The sequence below is a fragment of the Alnus glutinosa genome, chromosome 10 (assembly GCF_958979055.1).
Source record: "Alnus glutinosa chromosome 10, dhAlnGlut1.1, whole genome shotgun sequence".
Taxonomy (NCBI): domain Eukaryota; kingdom Viridiplantae; phylum Streptophyta; class Magnoliopsida; order Fagales; family Betulaceae; genus Alnus; species Alnus glutinosa.
The window spans coordinates 5,107,570-5,124,017 of NC_084895.1; the positions used below are offsets into that span (position 1 = coordinate 5,107,570).

A 16,448-nucleotide genomic window follows, 5' to 3' on the forward strand; every position below is an offset into this window, starting at 1 on the left:
GATAAGAACGATTCATTACTTGAAGATTCTTGAAGAAGAAGCCAAAAAACAGAGCATATATGGTGACTAAAGTTTTTTTCAATAAAAATTTCTATTTTTTAAAAAGAAAAATAAAATAATCATAGTTATGGGTGCAAGTGGGTGGGAGGATAATAATGATAGTAAAACAATAAAATTGAATAAAAATTATGTCAATTGAGAAGGATAATAATGAAAGTAAGCCAATTGAGAAGGAGCTTTTGAAGACAGAAGAGTCAAAAGATTCTGTCACCGACAGAGCTTTATTCACGTGAAGACCTTTTGTGTCACATGTTGACATGTTTTCATAATATTCTGCATTTGGATGGATTGTCGAAGCCTAAAAAACAGAGCACATGGTCATGGAAGCTTTTTCAGTAAAGTGGGTACAAGTCGGTGGGAGGATCCAATGCGGAAAGTAAAAAACACCATTTGGATGAAGCCAAAAAAAAAAAAGGACATGGGGATTGAAGCTTTTTCAATAAAGTGGGTGCAAGTGCCAAGTGGGTGGAATGATAATAATGATAGTAAAAAATTAAAAAAAAAAAAAAATGTAAGCCAATTGAGAATGATCTCCCTCAGACTGCCCCCTACTCCTGAAGCTTATACACAAGATTCCAATCACTGGTGTATTCGAGTGTTTTGGCTATCTTAATTTGCTTCGTTTCCTGATTCATTCTTCCTTCCTACCAAGAAAACCATGGCAGAGTTCGTTGTTACGAAAGTGGGAGAGTTCATTTTCTCTAAATTATTAGAGTCGCTGTATGAAAATTTGGCGGTTCCCAAGTTTTGGGACTTCGTACGCGGACAGGGACTTCAAGAAAACCTGGACAAGTGGAGAACAACGCTGCCAGCTATTCAGAAAATGCTTGATGATGCGGAGGAGAAGCAATATACTGACCCGGATGTGAAAAAGTGGCTGGATGATCTCAGAGACTTGATTTACGATGTGGACGACATAGTGGATGAGCTCATCACTGAAGTATCCACGGCTGAAAATAAGGTTCGCCCAAGCAAGGTACCGAAACTCACCTCATCAGCTTGGTTTACTCCAAGGTATTTTGAGATCGATAGTAGGCTGCGGTCAAAGATAGAGGAGGTCACGGGTCAATTGAATGATATCCTGACTCGGAAAGGTCAACTGAATTTGAAAGAAACTGGTGATGGGAGGTCACATATGAAAACAGGAGTACAGGCGCCAACTTCTGTTCTGACTGAACCTCGAGTTTATGGCAGGGAAAAAGATAAAGAGGCTGTGCTGGAATTGTTGCTGGGTGAAAAATGTAGTGAGGCTGGAGTCTCTGTGATTCCTATACTCGGTATGGGGGGTATAGGAAAGACAACTCTTGCCCAGTTTTTATTTAATGATGAAAAAGTGCAAAGCTTTTTTGATCTAAAAGCTTGGGCTTGTGTTTCTGAAGATTTCGATATTGACAGAGTGACAAAAGCAATTTTACAGTCTCTAACCCATGAAAACTGTGATGGCAAGGATAGGAATTGGTTGCAAGTCAAACTCATGGAGAGACTGAATGGAAAGAAGTTTCTAGTCGTTCTTGACGATCTATGGAATGAGAACTACCATGACTGGACTATCCTACTTGCTCCTTTTCTAGCGGGAGCTCCTGGAAGTAAGATTATCATCACAACTCGTAATGAGAAAGTTTCATTAATGACAGGTACCATTCAACCCCATCACTTGCAAGTGTTGTCAAAAGATGATTGTTTGTCTTTATTTACCCAACACGCATTGGGGGCAAGTGATTTCAGTGCAGATCGAACCCTTCAAGATATTGGTGAAAAAATCGTTGAAAAATGTCAAGGCTTGCCTTTAGCAGCAAAGACCCTCGGAGGCCTCTTGCGCACTACACGAGACCGTGTTGAGTGGGAAGAAGTACTTAAGAGCAAGATATGGGATATATCAGAGAAGAGCAGTGGAATTCTTCCGGCTCTTATGTTGAGCTACCACCATTTGCCTTCCCATTTAAAGAGATGTTTTGCGTATTGTTCAATATTCCCCAAGGACTATGAATTTGAAGAGGAGAAGTTGGTTTTGTTGTGGATGGCAGAAGGTCTAATTCAGTCACGAGAGGGGGATAAACAAATGGAAGATTTGGGCAGCAACTATTTTCGTGCTCTGTTGTCAAGGTCCTTTTTCCAACAATCAAATATAAAGGAATCACAATTTGATATGATGTGGTCTCGTCCACCCGGGCTATATCTCAACCAATCAAGCATGAAGAAATCACGATTTGTGATGCATGACCTCATCAACGATTTGGCCCAAAGGGTTGCGAGAGATATATGCTTCAGAATGGAGGATCGAATTGGGGGTAGTGATGGAAGTAAACTTCCTAGAAAGGCTCGACACTTTTCTTACTTGGGTGCCCGATACGACGGCATTGAAAAGTTTAAGGCATTTTTTGAACTCAAATGTCTGCGTACCTTCTTGCCTCTTATGCTTCCAGCTCCTTGGGGATGTTATTTGACTCATAATGTTCCTCTTCAATTGTTGCCAAAACTACTATATTTGAGAGTGCTCTCTTTGAACGGGTACTGCATAGTTGAGCTACCGGATTCGATTGGAGATTTGAAGCATCTACGGTACCTTGACCTTTCCTACACTCTAATTAGAGGCTTGCCTAAATCGACAACCACTCTTTATAACTTACAGACATTGATATTGGAGGATTGTTCTTATCTAAAGGAGTTGCCTTCAAAGTTGTGGAACCTAGTCAACTTGCACCACCTCAACATTCTAAATGCAAATATGCTGAAAGAAATGCCTCCTCAAATAGGTAAATTAACTTATCTCCAGACATTGTCTAATCTAATTGTGGGAAAAGACAATTATTTCATGTTAAAAGAGCTAGGTTCATTATTGCATCTTCGAGGGACACTCATCATCTCGCAATTGGAGAATGCTACTGAACCCAGGTATGGAAGCGGTGATAAATTAATTGAAATGCCTGCTCTTACTGCATTGCACTTGGAATGGAGTGTCAACGTGGATGATTCACAAGACAGAACAAGTGAGTTAGACACACTTAACATGCTACATCCAAACAAGTCTTTGAAAGAGCTCACCATCAAGAGCTATGGTGGTGCAAAATTTCCGACTTGGTTAAGAGGTGACTCACTTCCTCATGTAGTGTTGCTAAGGATTGAAAACTGTAAAAAGTGCACATCATTGCCACCGGTCAGCCAACTACCATCACTCAAACACCTTTTCATTGAAGGCATGACGAATGTGAAGAATGTTGGTGTTGAGTTTTATGGAAAAGGTTCATCACAACCTTTTAGATCATTGGAGATTTTACATTTCAAGAATATGAAGGAATGGGAGAACTGGAGTCCTAATGGAGGGTTCCCACACCTCCTTGAGCTTTATATTGTAAATTGTCCCAAGTTGGAGAAGTTAGCAATCGGGCCTTCACCATCTCTCAAAGTCCTATCCATTGAACGCATGGCCAGTGTAAAGAATTTGCCCAATGGAGAGTTTCCACACCTGAGTGACCTTTATATTGCATTTTGTCCCAAGCTATTGGGGGAATTACCAAACCACCTTCCTTCACTAAAAAATGTTGAGATACGTGCATGTGAAGGGTTGCGGATTTCAATTTCAAGCTTTCTGAAAGAGGTGTGGTGCAGCAGTGAGGCTGATTTCAGTTTACTAATGTCCAATTCTCTTTCAAGGATTCCAGAATTCACATTTCCAACAGAACGATTAATTTTTGATGTAGAAGTTCTAGATTTTCATGGTTGTGAGGAGATGACGGATTTGTCGTCAAATATGTTGGCATTACTACAACGCCTCCCCTCTCTTCGTGTTCTAACCTTTTGTAGCTGTCCAAAACTAGTTTCTTTAGTAGCAGAAGTAAAAGAGAAGCCACAACAAAGTTTTCCTTCCACGCTGAGAGAAATTTCTATCATTAATTGCAAGGCCTTGGAATCTTTACCCAACGCGTGTCTTGAGAAGATGACGATTACTGGATGTGATTCGCTGAAGCACTTTGCAATAGGCCAGCTACCTCAAACTCTAAAGCGACTAGTGATAGAATTTTGCAAGAATATGGTGATTTTGCTAGAAGATGATGATACCAACAGTTGTAGTAGCAGCACATCCCTTCTTGAGTACTTGCTTATTCAAGACTGTCCATCTCTTAAATCCTTAAACCTAATGGGAGAATTACCTGCAACACTGAAAACCTTCATAATTAGCAATTGTGAAAAGCTGGAGTCAATGGCAGAGAGCTTCCATCCCGATTCGTCTCTTGAAGAAATTGTTATTATCGGTTGTGAAAACCTTAAATCCTTACCCATGGGCATACACACTCTCAACCATTTAGAGAAGGTTGAAATTCTTAATTGTCCATCTCTTGTCTCCTTCCCGGACAGAGGGTTGCTCCCAAGCAACATTAAATGGTTATGGATTTCTAAATTGGCCCTACACGACAGCATACTCAGCATCACCTCGCTTCAAGATTTGTCAATCTCGAATTCCAGCAACATTGAGGCCTTTTTAGATTGGGGGTTGCACAGGCTTACCTCTCTTAAGTATCTTTATATTAATGGATGTCCGAATCTGGTGTCCTTTCCCGAGAACATGCTGCCTGCGTCTCTTAGTAGCCTCTCCATCATACGCTTCCACAATCTGAAATTGCTGTCTTCCAAAGGCTTTCGAAACCTCGCCTCTCTTAAAATGCTGTGTATCGAGGAGTGTGAAAATCTCACTTCCTTTCCAGAGGTTGGCTTGCCTCCCTCCCTCGAGGAACTCGTGATCAACGGTTGTCCTCGGCTGAAAGAAAGCTGCAAGAAAGATAACGAACGAGAGTGGTCCAAGATAGCCCACATCCCTTGCGTTGAGGTTGATCGCAGATTCATCTATGACCCGGAAGAGTAGAATCAGGGTAGGTCGATCTGTCGCCAATTGGCACGCAGATTTTGTGTTATGAGCCTAATTGTTATGGGATCTAGCAAGGAGAGCCAACCAAAAGAAGATGTGGAAAGCTGAGCTTTGTGCGGAAGACGTGTGTGGAAGTGGGAAACTAGAAGTGAACGTGGCTGAAGCTAGGAGTGCAAGGCAGTAGTGGATACGTGTACTGTGGAATTGCATATGTTAGTCTTTCTAGGATAGTTAGTGGGTCAAAACATGTTCTTTATGTTAGTGGGTCAGTTATAAGGAAGTGGGTCTATTATGTAATGGGTAGTTATTATGAAGTGGGTTTAGTGGGTAGTTGTTTACTTTAGCTTGTCTTTGTATTTAAATTCAGCTGGGATTATCAATGAAAGGTAACCAGAGAAATTATCTAAAGGTTCATCTCTTAACCGCGTGTTAGAGTGAAAAGGAGGATTTAACGCCTCGAAGTGCTAAAGCTATTACTTTTATTGTCTTTTATTATTATTTCGTTACACATCCCACCAATATGCATGCTCATAACATTTTGCTTGATGTAAGACGACTGTTAAGAAATAAATCCAAAGGTTAGTTGTTATTGGCCCATTAGTTCTTTTGCTTCTGTCTTTTCTTTGACTTCCATCTCAATGCTTCCTCCTGGAAGTAATTAGGGTTTGTGATATTTCTTTCACATTTTTCATCTGCTTTGGAAGATTTAAATACTCTGCATTTATTTTCATTTCCTTTGTTCAACAGAGCCGTGGGTGGGTCCACTATGGCAGTCAGTCATCGCCACGAGCCACACATCATGCTATTCAAGAGGCCTCTAAACCGTTAGCAGCAGGAAGAGAACATGCATCATCTCGCACAAATATACAAGTAATCTCTTGAAGTGAAACCGGTGATGAAGATGAGTTTATATATTTGTTAATTTTCCAAGAAACAATTTGGATGTTTTGTAACTTGGGTTTGTATATTTGTTAATTTTCCTGTTTGGGAATTTTATATTTGCCTAAGAAACAATCTGAATGTTGGTGTTGCGGATATCTTGTTGGGTTCGCATAAATGCATACCAGGTGCTTGTTGAATTGCCTCACCGACCAAGCGGAGAGTGGAAGCCTCCCAACATTGAAGTTTTTCATTACTATGAGTGCCTTTGTTGGCTTGGCAAAAAAGAAACAACCTGTGAGTTCAACACTCCCAGCCTAAACACCAAATCCAGAGCATGTATGCATTTTTTTCAATGATTTGGCGTCACACCCTTGTAGATGGAAACCAAAGTGTTCAATAAAGAAAATGTTGATCCCTAACAGGATATTGATGGTAATGTTTTACTCTGTTTTTTTTTTTTTTTTTTTTTTTTTTTTTTTCTGGTTTATTCATTGGTAAAAAATGACAATTAGCTTTATTGCATCAAGGGAACCATACTGATCTAGCTGCATTTCTATCAGCTTCTTTCAAGGCAAATAGTTATGGAAAAGGGAAGGGATTATCCTAATGCAGTATCCCTCCCCAGGAACAAACTGAGCGAGATTATGAATATAAAGAGGTATGCCTTACTACTCATGCAATTTTATTTTATAATTTTTAGGGTGAATTGCCTAGAAAACTAAGCAAATTGGTTTAAGGAATGCTTTCTGCTTCTTGACAGCAAAATGATCGTTTACCTCTCTCTTGATTATTAGGTAAAATTTTCATGGAAAATATAAACCCCATAAAACCACCCTTGTTTTCCTTCTTAGCGAATAAAAAAAGAAGAAGAAAAAAAGCGAAACCAAAGCTCTTTCTACTATTGAAACTGAGCAGCGAAACATTTGATTAACCCAACACAAGGAACAGATAACAAAGATTCTAAAGATAAATTAATTTTATCTTTTTCTACTAACGCTTTAGTGGCACCGAAGCAACAAATTCCTTTTTAACTGATCAAGAGTATAAATGTTGTTATTATATGTTTATTCTCATATTACAACAGAGTAGTTCCATTAGGAAGTCTTGCCCTACTCATTAGAAAGCCATTAGGTACATATTTGATGAATCTTTCTCCCACCTTTGTTGCTTGCAGATAGTTCAAAAGGCTGATGCAGTTGTTACAACCTTCTAACTACAATCTTCTGAAGTGGTCATGACCTTTTTTTTTTTTGTTTTACTTTGCTGGTTATTCCTAAGATTGCCTAGCAAAAAGGAAGTATATACTTTATGCATGTTATTATCAAGATTGTTTTTTAGATAGTAGATGTCGTTTGTTCAGAACACGCTATGATCATGAAAAGGACAATCGATTTTCTAATATTTAGAGGTGTCCAACTCTATTTTGCAGTATGGGGTTGCCTTTTTTTTCTTTTTTTTTTTTCCTCCTTTTTTGTTCTTTTCTCTTTAAATTGTTTCTTTTGCAACCAAAGAATGCACTTATGGACATGAGAATACTTTTAACATTTTTCTGGTGATTGAGATTGGTGAATTATTTTTTGTTACTAGTTTTGCATTGTTTCTTTGCGTAAATAGCGTTGCAGACTTGCAGTTACTCATCTTTACTTAAAATTAAAAAATAATAATAAGAAGAATTGCCCCAAACCTTTGGAATTATTTTGTTCAGATTAAAAGAACTACTGGATGTTTGTTTGCAGATACTTTTGGGGACATTTAAATAAATGGCAGTGAAGCACAAATAGATTAAAAACAAAAAAGAGTATCTTTTACGATACTAAATGTCCCGCATTGGTTGTGCATATAACTTCTTAAACAACCTTCATTTTGTAGGTCAGAATAGCATGATATCAATTAAAATCAAAACAATATATAATAGATGCTATTTTACAGAACTGAGATGCATACAAGAATTCAAGGAAATTTTTAGTGCTTCTAAAATTCATACAACATCAAATAAATGCCCATGGGCTTCCCTCGTAAGCAAAAAGCTCAATCTCTTTCTTTGCTGCCTACTAATGCCAATTTATAGGTTACCCTTTGTCTACATAGTTTCAATTGGTTATCTTCTTTATTTATTTATTTATTTAATGAACAGTATGAATTTAACCAATTAAACCTAAAAAAAATAAAAGGAAAAGTAACCGAGGGGTGGCTATGCCACCTCCTGAGACTCTTGCTAATTTTTATCAGGAGACTCCTGCTAATTTGTTTATTTATTTCCGAAATGTAATATATATCACACCAATAATATTAGAGACTCCTACTAATTTTTTGTAGGATTTGGCTTAGGTGCTGTAAAAAAAATTACACCACCATCTTGACCATTGAAAAATTACAGCACCTATGCTGTAATATTTGGAATTTAAATTTTCTTTTTGCTATTTTTTTTTTATATACCTCTTTTTGTTATAAACTATACGTATGTGAACAAATATTTTAAAAAGTTTTGCTTCTTTTCCGTTAAAATAAAATTAAGGGTCTTAACTTTTATTGTCTTTTTATTGAAAGATGTGTGATAATTTTATTTTTTTTTTCAAGCATTTTTTAACCTATAATAAAAAGTACAATGAATATATGTTTAAATTCTGAAACTAAATTATAATGAAAAATCTCGCGCATAGCGCGGGTTATGAGCTAGTTATGTATAAAGGAATTGGTACATTTCAATGGTCCTCATTTAAACATGGCCATTTCTCTGTTTTGATACCAATGACATCAAATAAATATACAATAATTTTGGGCTACTGACTGTCATTCATATGTCCAAGTATGCCTTTTCCAATGTATACAACATATTTGATTAGCTCAAATTATCTAAATTCATAAGTTAATAAGAATGGAATTTACTGATCAGTTAGGTTCAATGGCCAGTCAATTTCTAGGTGGCAGCAACCAAACAAACCTTTAACTCTCTTTGGTGCTGCTTCCCTATGTTGCAATAACAGAAGTGAGGTTTCATCTAAATGCTTTGGCACGTCTTCATTTTCTCTTTTTCGGGGCGATTTCCTTGAAAAACTTTTCCATTTTGATTCAAACTTACAAGCTACAAATACAATTAAAAAAATAATCAGTCTCAACAACCTCCAACCAATATGTATTATCGATAAATTTTTTGTTTTAGCAAAATCTCAAGTAGAAACACGATAAGATAGAAAAAATACAAAAGTTTATTCACAGGATCTTATAGACAAATATGATACTTCCAATCGTTTACCAGCAGGGTATATATGTTTACATACAATAGTAGCACACAAAGATGATCATATTTAAACAACACTTAAAGTATGAGTACATGAAGATAATTAGAAAAAAGAAAATCAAAGATATCCTACTAACTAAATGAGGATATTCAACCAATATGAAATTCATAAAGGGCATCAAATGTTATTTTGTGTAGCAAAGGTTATGAAAACAATATTGTCTTATAAGAGCGGATTAATTTAAGGGAGATATGCAAAATTAGTCCGTGGTTGCACCAATTTCAATTAGCTCCATAGGATTTAAAAAGTCACTTAAACTCTTTGTACTAAGCAAAAATAACAAATCACTCCCTACCTCAAACCAAGAACCTCACTCTTCTCAAAATCTCTTTCCAACCAAAAACCCTCATCATCTCCAATTGATGTAAAAGCGAGACTATCCAAGTTTGGCTTCCAACTGAATTGTTCTAAATAAAGCTAATTGTAAAATTGGACAATATGCTCTCTTATTTCTGTAAAATCTGAGGACAAGGATCCATTAACAACTAAAGAATCCACGATATTATTTCTTCTATTGGAATTTGCCACCAGATGGAAAATTTTAGTGTTCTTATCTCCCTCTCTCAACCACAAAGCCCTTAACTTTTTCCTCCAACAAATTTCTTTGAGCAAAATAAACCTCTAAATCCCAAGAAATTTTTTCTCCACATTTTAGCATCAAATAAGGGTCTTCCCTCCGCAATAATATTAAGGTCACGGATTCCAATCAAAAAAGATTCTTTTTCTACTTTCCAATGTTACCAAAATCTTCTTCATTCCATTTTTTCAGATCCATTTTCATGGCTCTCAACTTGAGCACCAAAATAAAACTAGGGTAACCCTGAAAATTGTATGACATCCACCACTTTTTCACATGTTCCACAAATCCCTCTAACTTCAACCAATTGTTCTCAAACTTAAAATATCATATGCTCCTAACTGCAACGCCACAATCAAGCACCACAACGAAGTGGTCTAAAAAGATTCTAGGAATCTCCTTCAAGAAACATTAGGAAACTAAGCTTCTTAATTAGACAATAGGAGAAACCTATCAATTATGGACTAAGACGGCAAATCTCAATTATTGGATCATGTGAAATCCTCACCAACAAGAGGGATATCCATTAAACCCTAATAAAAAAATGAATTCAAAAAAATCCAGCATAGCTAGAGACTATCAGTTGACAGTTGTCGCCTGATCTCTCACATAGATATTGGGTAATATTAAAATCACCACCAATACACCATTGCATCTCACACCAACTAATTAGTTCAACCAATTCATCTCATAGCCGTTTCCTATCATTATCATCATTTGGACCATAAACACCAATAAAAACCCACTTAAAGTTATCACTAACACTTTAAAAAAACACGCAACTGTATTGGTCCCCACAAACTCCTCAATCTTTTCCACCACCCTCTTATCCCACACTAACAAAATCCCTATGAAAGCCCCTATCGATCCCAAATAACACCAGTCCACACGATGATATCCCCATAAACTAGCACCACAGCCCTAGAAATAGTCTTCATCTTAGTTTCTTGAATCCTCGACCTTTGATCCCTATCTCTTTCATCTTTTTCACAATCCAGGAAAGAATCTTAGGCTTCATAAATAACAAATACTACCCCTCCCCTCCCCCTTAACCTTTACTAGAGTGACCTCCATTCAAATCATAGTTAATGGAACAGGCCAATCTCTTTAATTCACGGTTTCCTCTGTTTAGGAACTAAGCTTGAAGAACAACCCGAATCATTCGGTTTTGACTAGCTTCAATGGTAATAAATAGGGCCAACATCTTATCCTCAAACCCCTCACATGACACCTAATCTGAAGACATCATTTCAGGCAACCCAGATTCTTTAATTACAGCAAGGGGATGGACCATCAAAGGCTCACTTTCCTTCAAATCCTCTACAGAATAAGGCACCACTTCCATATATCAGATGACAAAAAAATTTGAGCTATCGATAGAAGCAGGGTATTTTGAGCTATCGATAGAACCACTTCCATATCAGAATAAGGCTCATTGTCACACGCGCCGATGCGAGAACAGGCGAGAGAGAGAACTAACATATTGTCCCCCAAAAACATTGAATGTTTTGCGACATTCTTGTCAAATTCTATTACTATGAGACAGCATAAGCTCACAGGATGTTAGCTACTTGGCGTCTGCAAAGTAAGAAACGATAAGTCTTTAAATCTCACAGATTAGAAAAATACCTTCACTTTGGTCCTTAAAACCTCGGATAATACATGCACATACCCATGGCCTTCCTGCACGAGAGGCTTTTGCACCACCTTTAAGTTCACCATTATGTTGTTTCAGACTACACAGAAAGTTCCACTTTGTTAAAGTGAATATTAATGGGACTTGTCCAATTATGAAGAATACCAGTTCTTTCTACTGTGGGAACGAAAACAGAACCCAACGGGAAAAATTAAAACAGTAAGATAAGCCTTAGATGCTTAATACTTTTTGGGTAGAACATCTCAAACAATATTAACACTTTCAAAGTAGAAATAAGAAATAAAATAAAATTAAAAAAAAAAAAAATTACAGATAGCATTAATTAGATGGCATATGTATGCACCGTCTATAATGAGATTACAATCGAATAACACAATGAGACATTTAAAGAATTCAATTTAACACACACAAACAAGCCCTCATCAGTGAAGTAAATGTTCGCTTGGACATAGGCTCTTAACCAAATTACAAAGCTTGAAAAAATATGCAAACTCTTCGAACCAATTACATACAAAAAAAATTAAACCAAATTAAGATTGATCCAGAAGATAATTTTGAAAATTTTTATGAAATATCCCTTCATAAAGAACAAATTGTGCCATAAAAATATCAAACGTACCGACGAGGGAAATCGGTGGTGACCCCAACGTAGGTTTTGATGGGGACATTGGTGGAGAGAATGAGGTACACGCACCATGATCTGGAGCTCAATTTAGGAAGTGAAATTCTTGGTTGTGGCGGTGATGATGATGCCTTTATTGGGTTGGGGTTTGGACTTTTAAGAGATCGGAATGTCCTGGACAGCAGCCTCGCCATCTTGGGTACCCTGATATTTTTTTTCCGTAAAGTCCGTCGATTATTTACTCTTCCCTTCTAGTAGTTAAAGTTAGGATTGTATTTTTCAATTTCAAACGATTCTAGTGGAGTATAAAAACTTCTGTAGATGAAAAAGGTTAGATGTGAGCTGAATTAGCCCCAAACAACATTATGAATATACCCTAAGGAAGTATATATTGTCTTAAAAATGGTTTACGAAACTAAAAAATGAAACACTAAAAAATATTTTATATCTAAACAAACACGTACAACCCAAGCAATGTTCTGTATATTAGTCGAGGGTTGGATTTTGTTTCACATTATTTATTGAATTGGTCAGATAAGACATGTTTATATCTCATAGAGCCAATCGAACTTGTTCACTTTGATTACTGTACAATTTGTATAGTCCATGTTTACAGCTGTATAATGAGCCTATTTTAAATGCTTTTAAGACCAATTTTTAGTCTTTTGAGCTTATTTTAAAAATATAATGCAACACTAAAAATATATAGAACCGAGAAAAAAAAAAGAAAAAAAAAAAAAAAAAAGATGATTGATATGACCTCAAAAAATTTATGGCAATCAATACTCACAAAATAACTCCTTTATATATATATATATATATTATCAATGATTAATATCATTCCATGATTTCAATAAAACAACATCTTTGCATCCGGGGTGTAGCTAGGTAGAGCATTGGGGTCCATGCCCCTCAAGCCTCAAGGATTTTTTCAAAAATAAAAAATAAAAAAATTTCTTTCAATCTGACCCCGAAAGTCTAAAAGCTGGCTTCGCCCTGTTTGTATCCATCACAAGCTAGCTGAACAAGTCGAAGTGTTGAGATCATTCTGTTTGCAACTACTTTGCAGCAGATTCGGTAATTCTGTTTTACTGCTATTGTCTGAAGAGCAGTTCTCTCTACCATGTTCAATACTTCATCTCTTTGGTCAAACTATACATTAGGAGCATAATCTTAGAAGTACTTTAAGGCTTCTTTAATAAAATACTATGCAGATGGACTTACAGAATACTTCAAGGGTATGCGGATATAAAGGGAATGGAGCTTTAATATATTAACTTTTATATAAAAATAAAAAAAAAATCTATTAGATATAAGGGTATGCGGATACGGTTATTATTTGCATTCACATACTTTAAAGCAGTTATCTGCATTCGTGCTTCCGGATATTAAATTTTGCTATCGACATATTCATGTGCGGATAGTAGATGCGGACGATTAATATCCACTCGTATGTACTCTTAAAAGTGGCCATCGTTTTATCTTTTGAGGAGTTAGTAACCCACCACATGGGGTGGTAAGGGTGGTCGGCCACTCAACCCAGTAATATAGATATATGTGAGTCTTGTATAGAAAAGAAGTTACAAGTATAAATAATTAATATAACATAACTGGACCAAAGGTGAGTAGTGTTCTAACAAAACATAAAGGTCAAAAACATGAAAGATCTACCAACAATTTGTCAATTTTTTTTTTTTTTTGGCACACCTCATTTTTGTTGTATTTTTTTTTTTCTCATTGTATTTAGTTCCATTGAACTCGACGTCGTTGGTAGGGCCAGGGTTGTCGTCAGTAAAAGAAGAAAAGTGATGATAGGTTGTTTTAGGCTCTAGTGTATTTACTGTGTTTTAAATGATGTATTAAATTTTTATTGAAGGCTGTAAAAGTGATGTTTTATAGCCTATCCTTATTGAAGGTATTCTCTTAAAAAATTCACTTTGACAGCTTAAATTTTACAGCCTATCCTTATTGAAGATATTCTCTTAAAAAATTCACTTTGACAGTTTAAATTTTTACGAATTTGAAATTGATCATTTTGTGCGTTTTCTGTCCAATTATGCTAGGTCTATTAGTGCCACGTTACATTAAAATATTTATTTTTTTTTGTTTCATAAAAAAAAAAAAAAAAAAAAAAAAAAAAAAAAAAAAAAACTGGGAAAATTTTTACTTAACTCCATGAACTTTAATTCCAATTCCAATTACTCTTTAAACTTTAAAAACTACAAATTCAGGATATTCATTATTTAATTTTTTTCAATTTCACAATTCTGTTAGGATTTTTCGTAAAATCATAACGGAGGGTATCTAAATTTTCAAAACACCCCATCCTTTTTATGAGGAGAAAAAAATTGTAAGGATTTAAATGTTAGTCAAAATTTAATGGAATATGCAAAAAATTGTATCTATCTTTCGAATTTTTTTAAAAATTTTTTCATAAAAAATAGTGGTATTTTAGAAATATTGATAGGATCCAATGCAGAATCTTAAAAAATAAATACATTAAATTAAGAGTTTTAAGTGTATGAGAATAATAGTAAAAACTATAACAATTCAAAAAATATTAATCGAAGTTTTCCATAAAAATAATAAAAAGAAATTAAAAATAAAATCTAATAGATGATATATATATATATAAAAGGTAAACCTCTTCCCTTAACGGTGGTTTATGGGAAAGCGTAATTTCACACGTACATTTGAGACCTGGTTATACACTTTCTCCATGGACGGGGGAACATGAATTGACAAGTGAGAGGTGTAAGGAGTTCAGTTCATTTACTTTTGGAATAACGTGGAAATGTGGCATACACGTACAATTAACTAATTAAAACAATTTGTTAATTCTCATTGCCTGATATACTAACGAAAGACAACAACATGGAATCATGCTAATTAATGTCATTCAAGTCCTTCAAAACCAAAGCATTCAATTCAATAATTATCGTTTTCCTCGTTAATGAAAAAACAAAATGAAATTTGAGGACATAGTTGAAAATTCAATCCTACCTTAAATGAAAGAAATTAACATTCTGGTTATACTTTTTAAATATAAAGCAAGTAAAATTTCTTTTACGTATGTGTGGAGCAACTTCATGCATGCAGAATATCATGAATAATTAAGAAGATGTCCGTTAGTTTATTTATTAATTAAGGAGAAAGATGCAATTAATATCTATTTCATGTTGAATCATTTAACATTACAAAACACAAAACAAGTGCCTTTTTATGATAAATCTCTTGGCATTGGTGATTTGTGTGTGGCAAAATAAAATATAGGTAACATGAGAATATTTTCTTCCTATGTTTTATTTTATAAAAAGTTTGTTTTTTTTGTTTGGATGGAAGGGAAAAATAGTTCATTAGAAGTAGCAAATGTTAATTGAATTCATTTTTACTTTTGTAAAAGACAGAAAATACTTCATGTCAAACTGGTTGCTGTTTATGTGAAAGTTGGTTAAATTTGAAAATGTGATTGATACAAGCAGGAACTATTTAGCTAAAAGTAAATGCCATTTTTTGGGACACATTTTATTTATTTGTTATTATTTTTTTTAAAAAAAAATGTTTTTAAGGATAATTTGGACAAAATATCTTTAAAAAAAAAAGGGTATATCTTGGATAATTGGTGTCCGAGCGTTGTAATTATTCCTTTTGGTTTTTTGGTTAAATTTGACATAAACGATAACATAAGATGTTAATAATAACATAATTAATAGAAGTTTGGGAATCAATCATTATTTTTTTTAAAGTTTGTTGATATATAATATAAGAGGGCTAAATATATATATATTTTTTAAAAAAAATTCCAAAACTAATTTTAGTTAGGTTTCGGACTTGCATTAATAAAATATTAGGTATATTTGCAAGTTTAAGGACGATGAGTTAAAGTGTTGAAAATGCAAGCAATTAGAGATTTTCAGTAGTTGTCATTTCACACGGCAGAAAGCGTGATGGTAGGTTTAAGTCATTCTACACATGAGTCTCTCATCCTTCCTTCATCCTCCTTTGCTAATAAAAAAATCGATTTTTATTAAAAAGTTGTCTCTGATGTGACATCAAAGACAACTTTTTCTTTAAAATCAATTTTTTTAAGAAAAAGATGGTGATGAAAGGAGGATGAAAGACTCATCTTTAGCATTTCCCGGTAGGTTTATGGGGAAGTACAAAAGCAAAGGAAAATATTTTTTTTTGCACAATAGTAAAAGAAATGATTTTTGCACAATTAAACCCAGCATTTTAGTGAGGTGCATGGATGTGATTTTTTTTTTTCATAAATCCCATCAATATATTTTGATTGCGTAAAAATTATGGATTTTGATTGGGCAACTAACATATTTTAAGGAGTACTTCAATCTGTCGAGGATTACAACTTATAAAACGGAGATCACTAGTTTAAATTTTTTATTTTTCTTCTTATGTTTGCATGTAAAAAATAATAATAAAAAAAAAAAGAAATAAAAAAAAGCAAAACAAGTTCTAGCACTTGCTGTTCA

At 34.9% G+C, this 16,448-nt stretch overlaps 2 protein-coding genes and 1 long non-coding RNA gene across 4 annotated transcripts; 2 read left to right on the forward strand and 1 right to left on the reverse strand.

Moving 5' to 3' along the window:
* The first annotated feature begins 477 nt into the window (after positions 1 to 477).
* LOC133879607 (putative disease resistance RPP13-like protein 1) lies at positions 478 to 5,805 on the forward strand. Of its 2 annotated transcripts, none has more exons than XM_062318233.1 (2): positions 478 to 4,925; positions 5,669 to 5,805. In XM_062318233.1, exon 1 carries the CDS (start codon positions 719 to 721, stop codon positions 4,916 to 4,918), a length of 4,200 nt encoding a protein of 1,399 aa, XP_062174217.1. In that variant the 5' UTR covers positions 478 to 718; the 3' UTR covers positions 4,919 to 4,925; positions 5,669 to 5,805. The 2 variants fall into 2 exon arrangements, 1 of the variants encoding a protein (XP_062174217.1); XR_009902122.1 differs by having other exon boundaries at positions 480 to 5,307; positions 5,669 to 5,765.
* An 81-nt stretch (positions 5,806 to 5,886) lies between these two features.
* On the forward strand, positions 5,887 to 7,373 carry LOC133879608 (uncharacterized). The gene is made up of 3 exons (XR_009902123.1): positions 5,887 to 6,235; positions 6,364 to 6,461; positions 6,978 to 7,373. It is a non-coding gene; the product is annotated as an uncharacterized LOC133879608 (long non-coding RNA).
* A 1,117-nt stretch (positions 7,374 to 8,490) lies between these two features.
* LOC133880650 (structure-specific endonuclease subunit slx1-like) lies at positions 8,491 to 12,188 on the reverse strand. Its single transcript, XM_062319630.1, has 3 exons — positions 11,956 to 12,188; positions 11,309 to 11,415; positions 8,491 to 8,885 (listed from the first exon to the last, which is right to left on the reverse strand). Exons 1-3 carry the CDS (start codon positions 12,150 to 12,152, stop codon positions 8,686 to 8,688), a joined length of 504 nt encoding a protein of 167 aa, XP_062175614.1. The 5' UTR covers positions 12,153 to 12,188; the 3' UTR covers positions 8,491 to 8,685.
* Between the last annotated feature and the right edge of the window lie 4,260 nt (positions 12,189 to 16,448).

Coding starts and splice junctions, on each gene's coding strand:
- LOC133879607 (XM_062318233.1), top strand. CDS start 719: ATGGCAGAGTTCGTTGTTACGAAAGTGGGAGAGTTCATTTTCTCTAAA.
- LOC133880650 (XM_062319630.1), bottom strand. CDS start 12,152: ATGGCGAGGCTGCTGTCCAGGACATTCCGATCTCTTAAAAGTCCAAAC. Junction 11,416..11,955: donor ACCACCGATTTCCCTCGTCG/GTACGTTTGATA, acceptor CTTTCTGTGTAG/TCTGAAACAACATAATGGTG. Junction 8,886..11,308: donor TTTTAAGGACCAAAGTGAAG/GTATTTTTCTAA, acceptor TTGTATTTGTAG/CTTGTAAGTTTGAATCAAAA.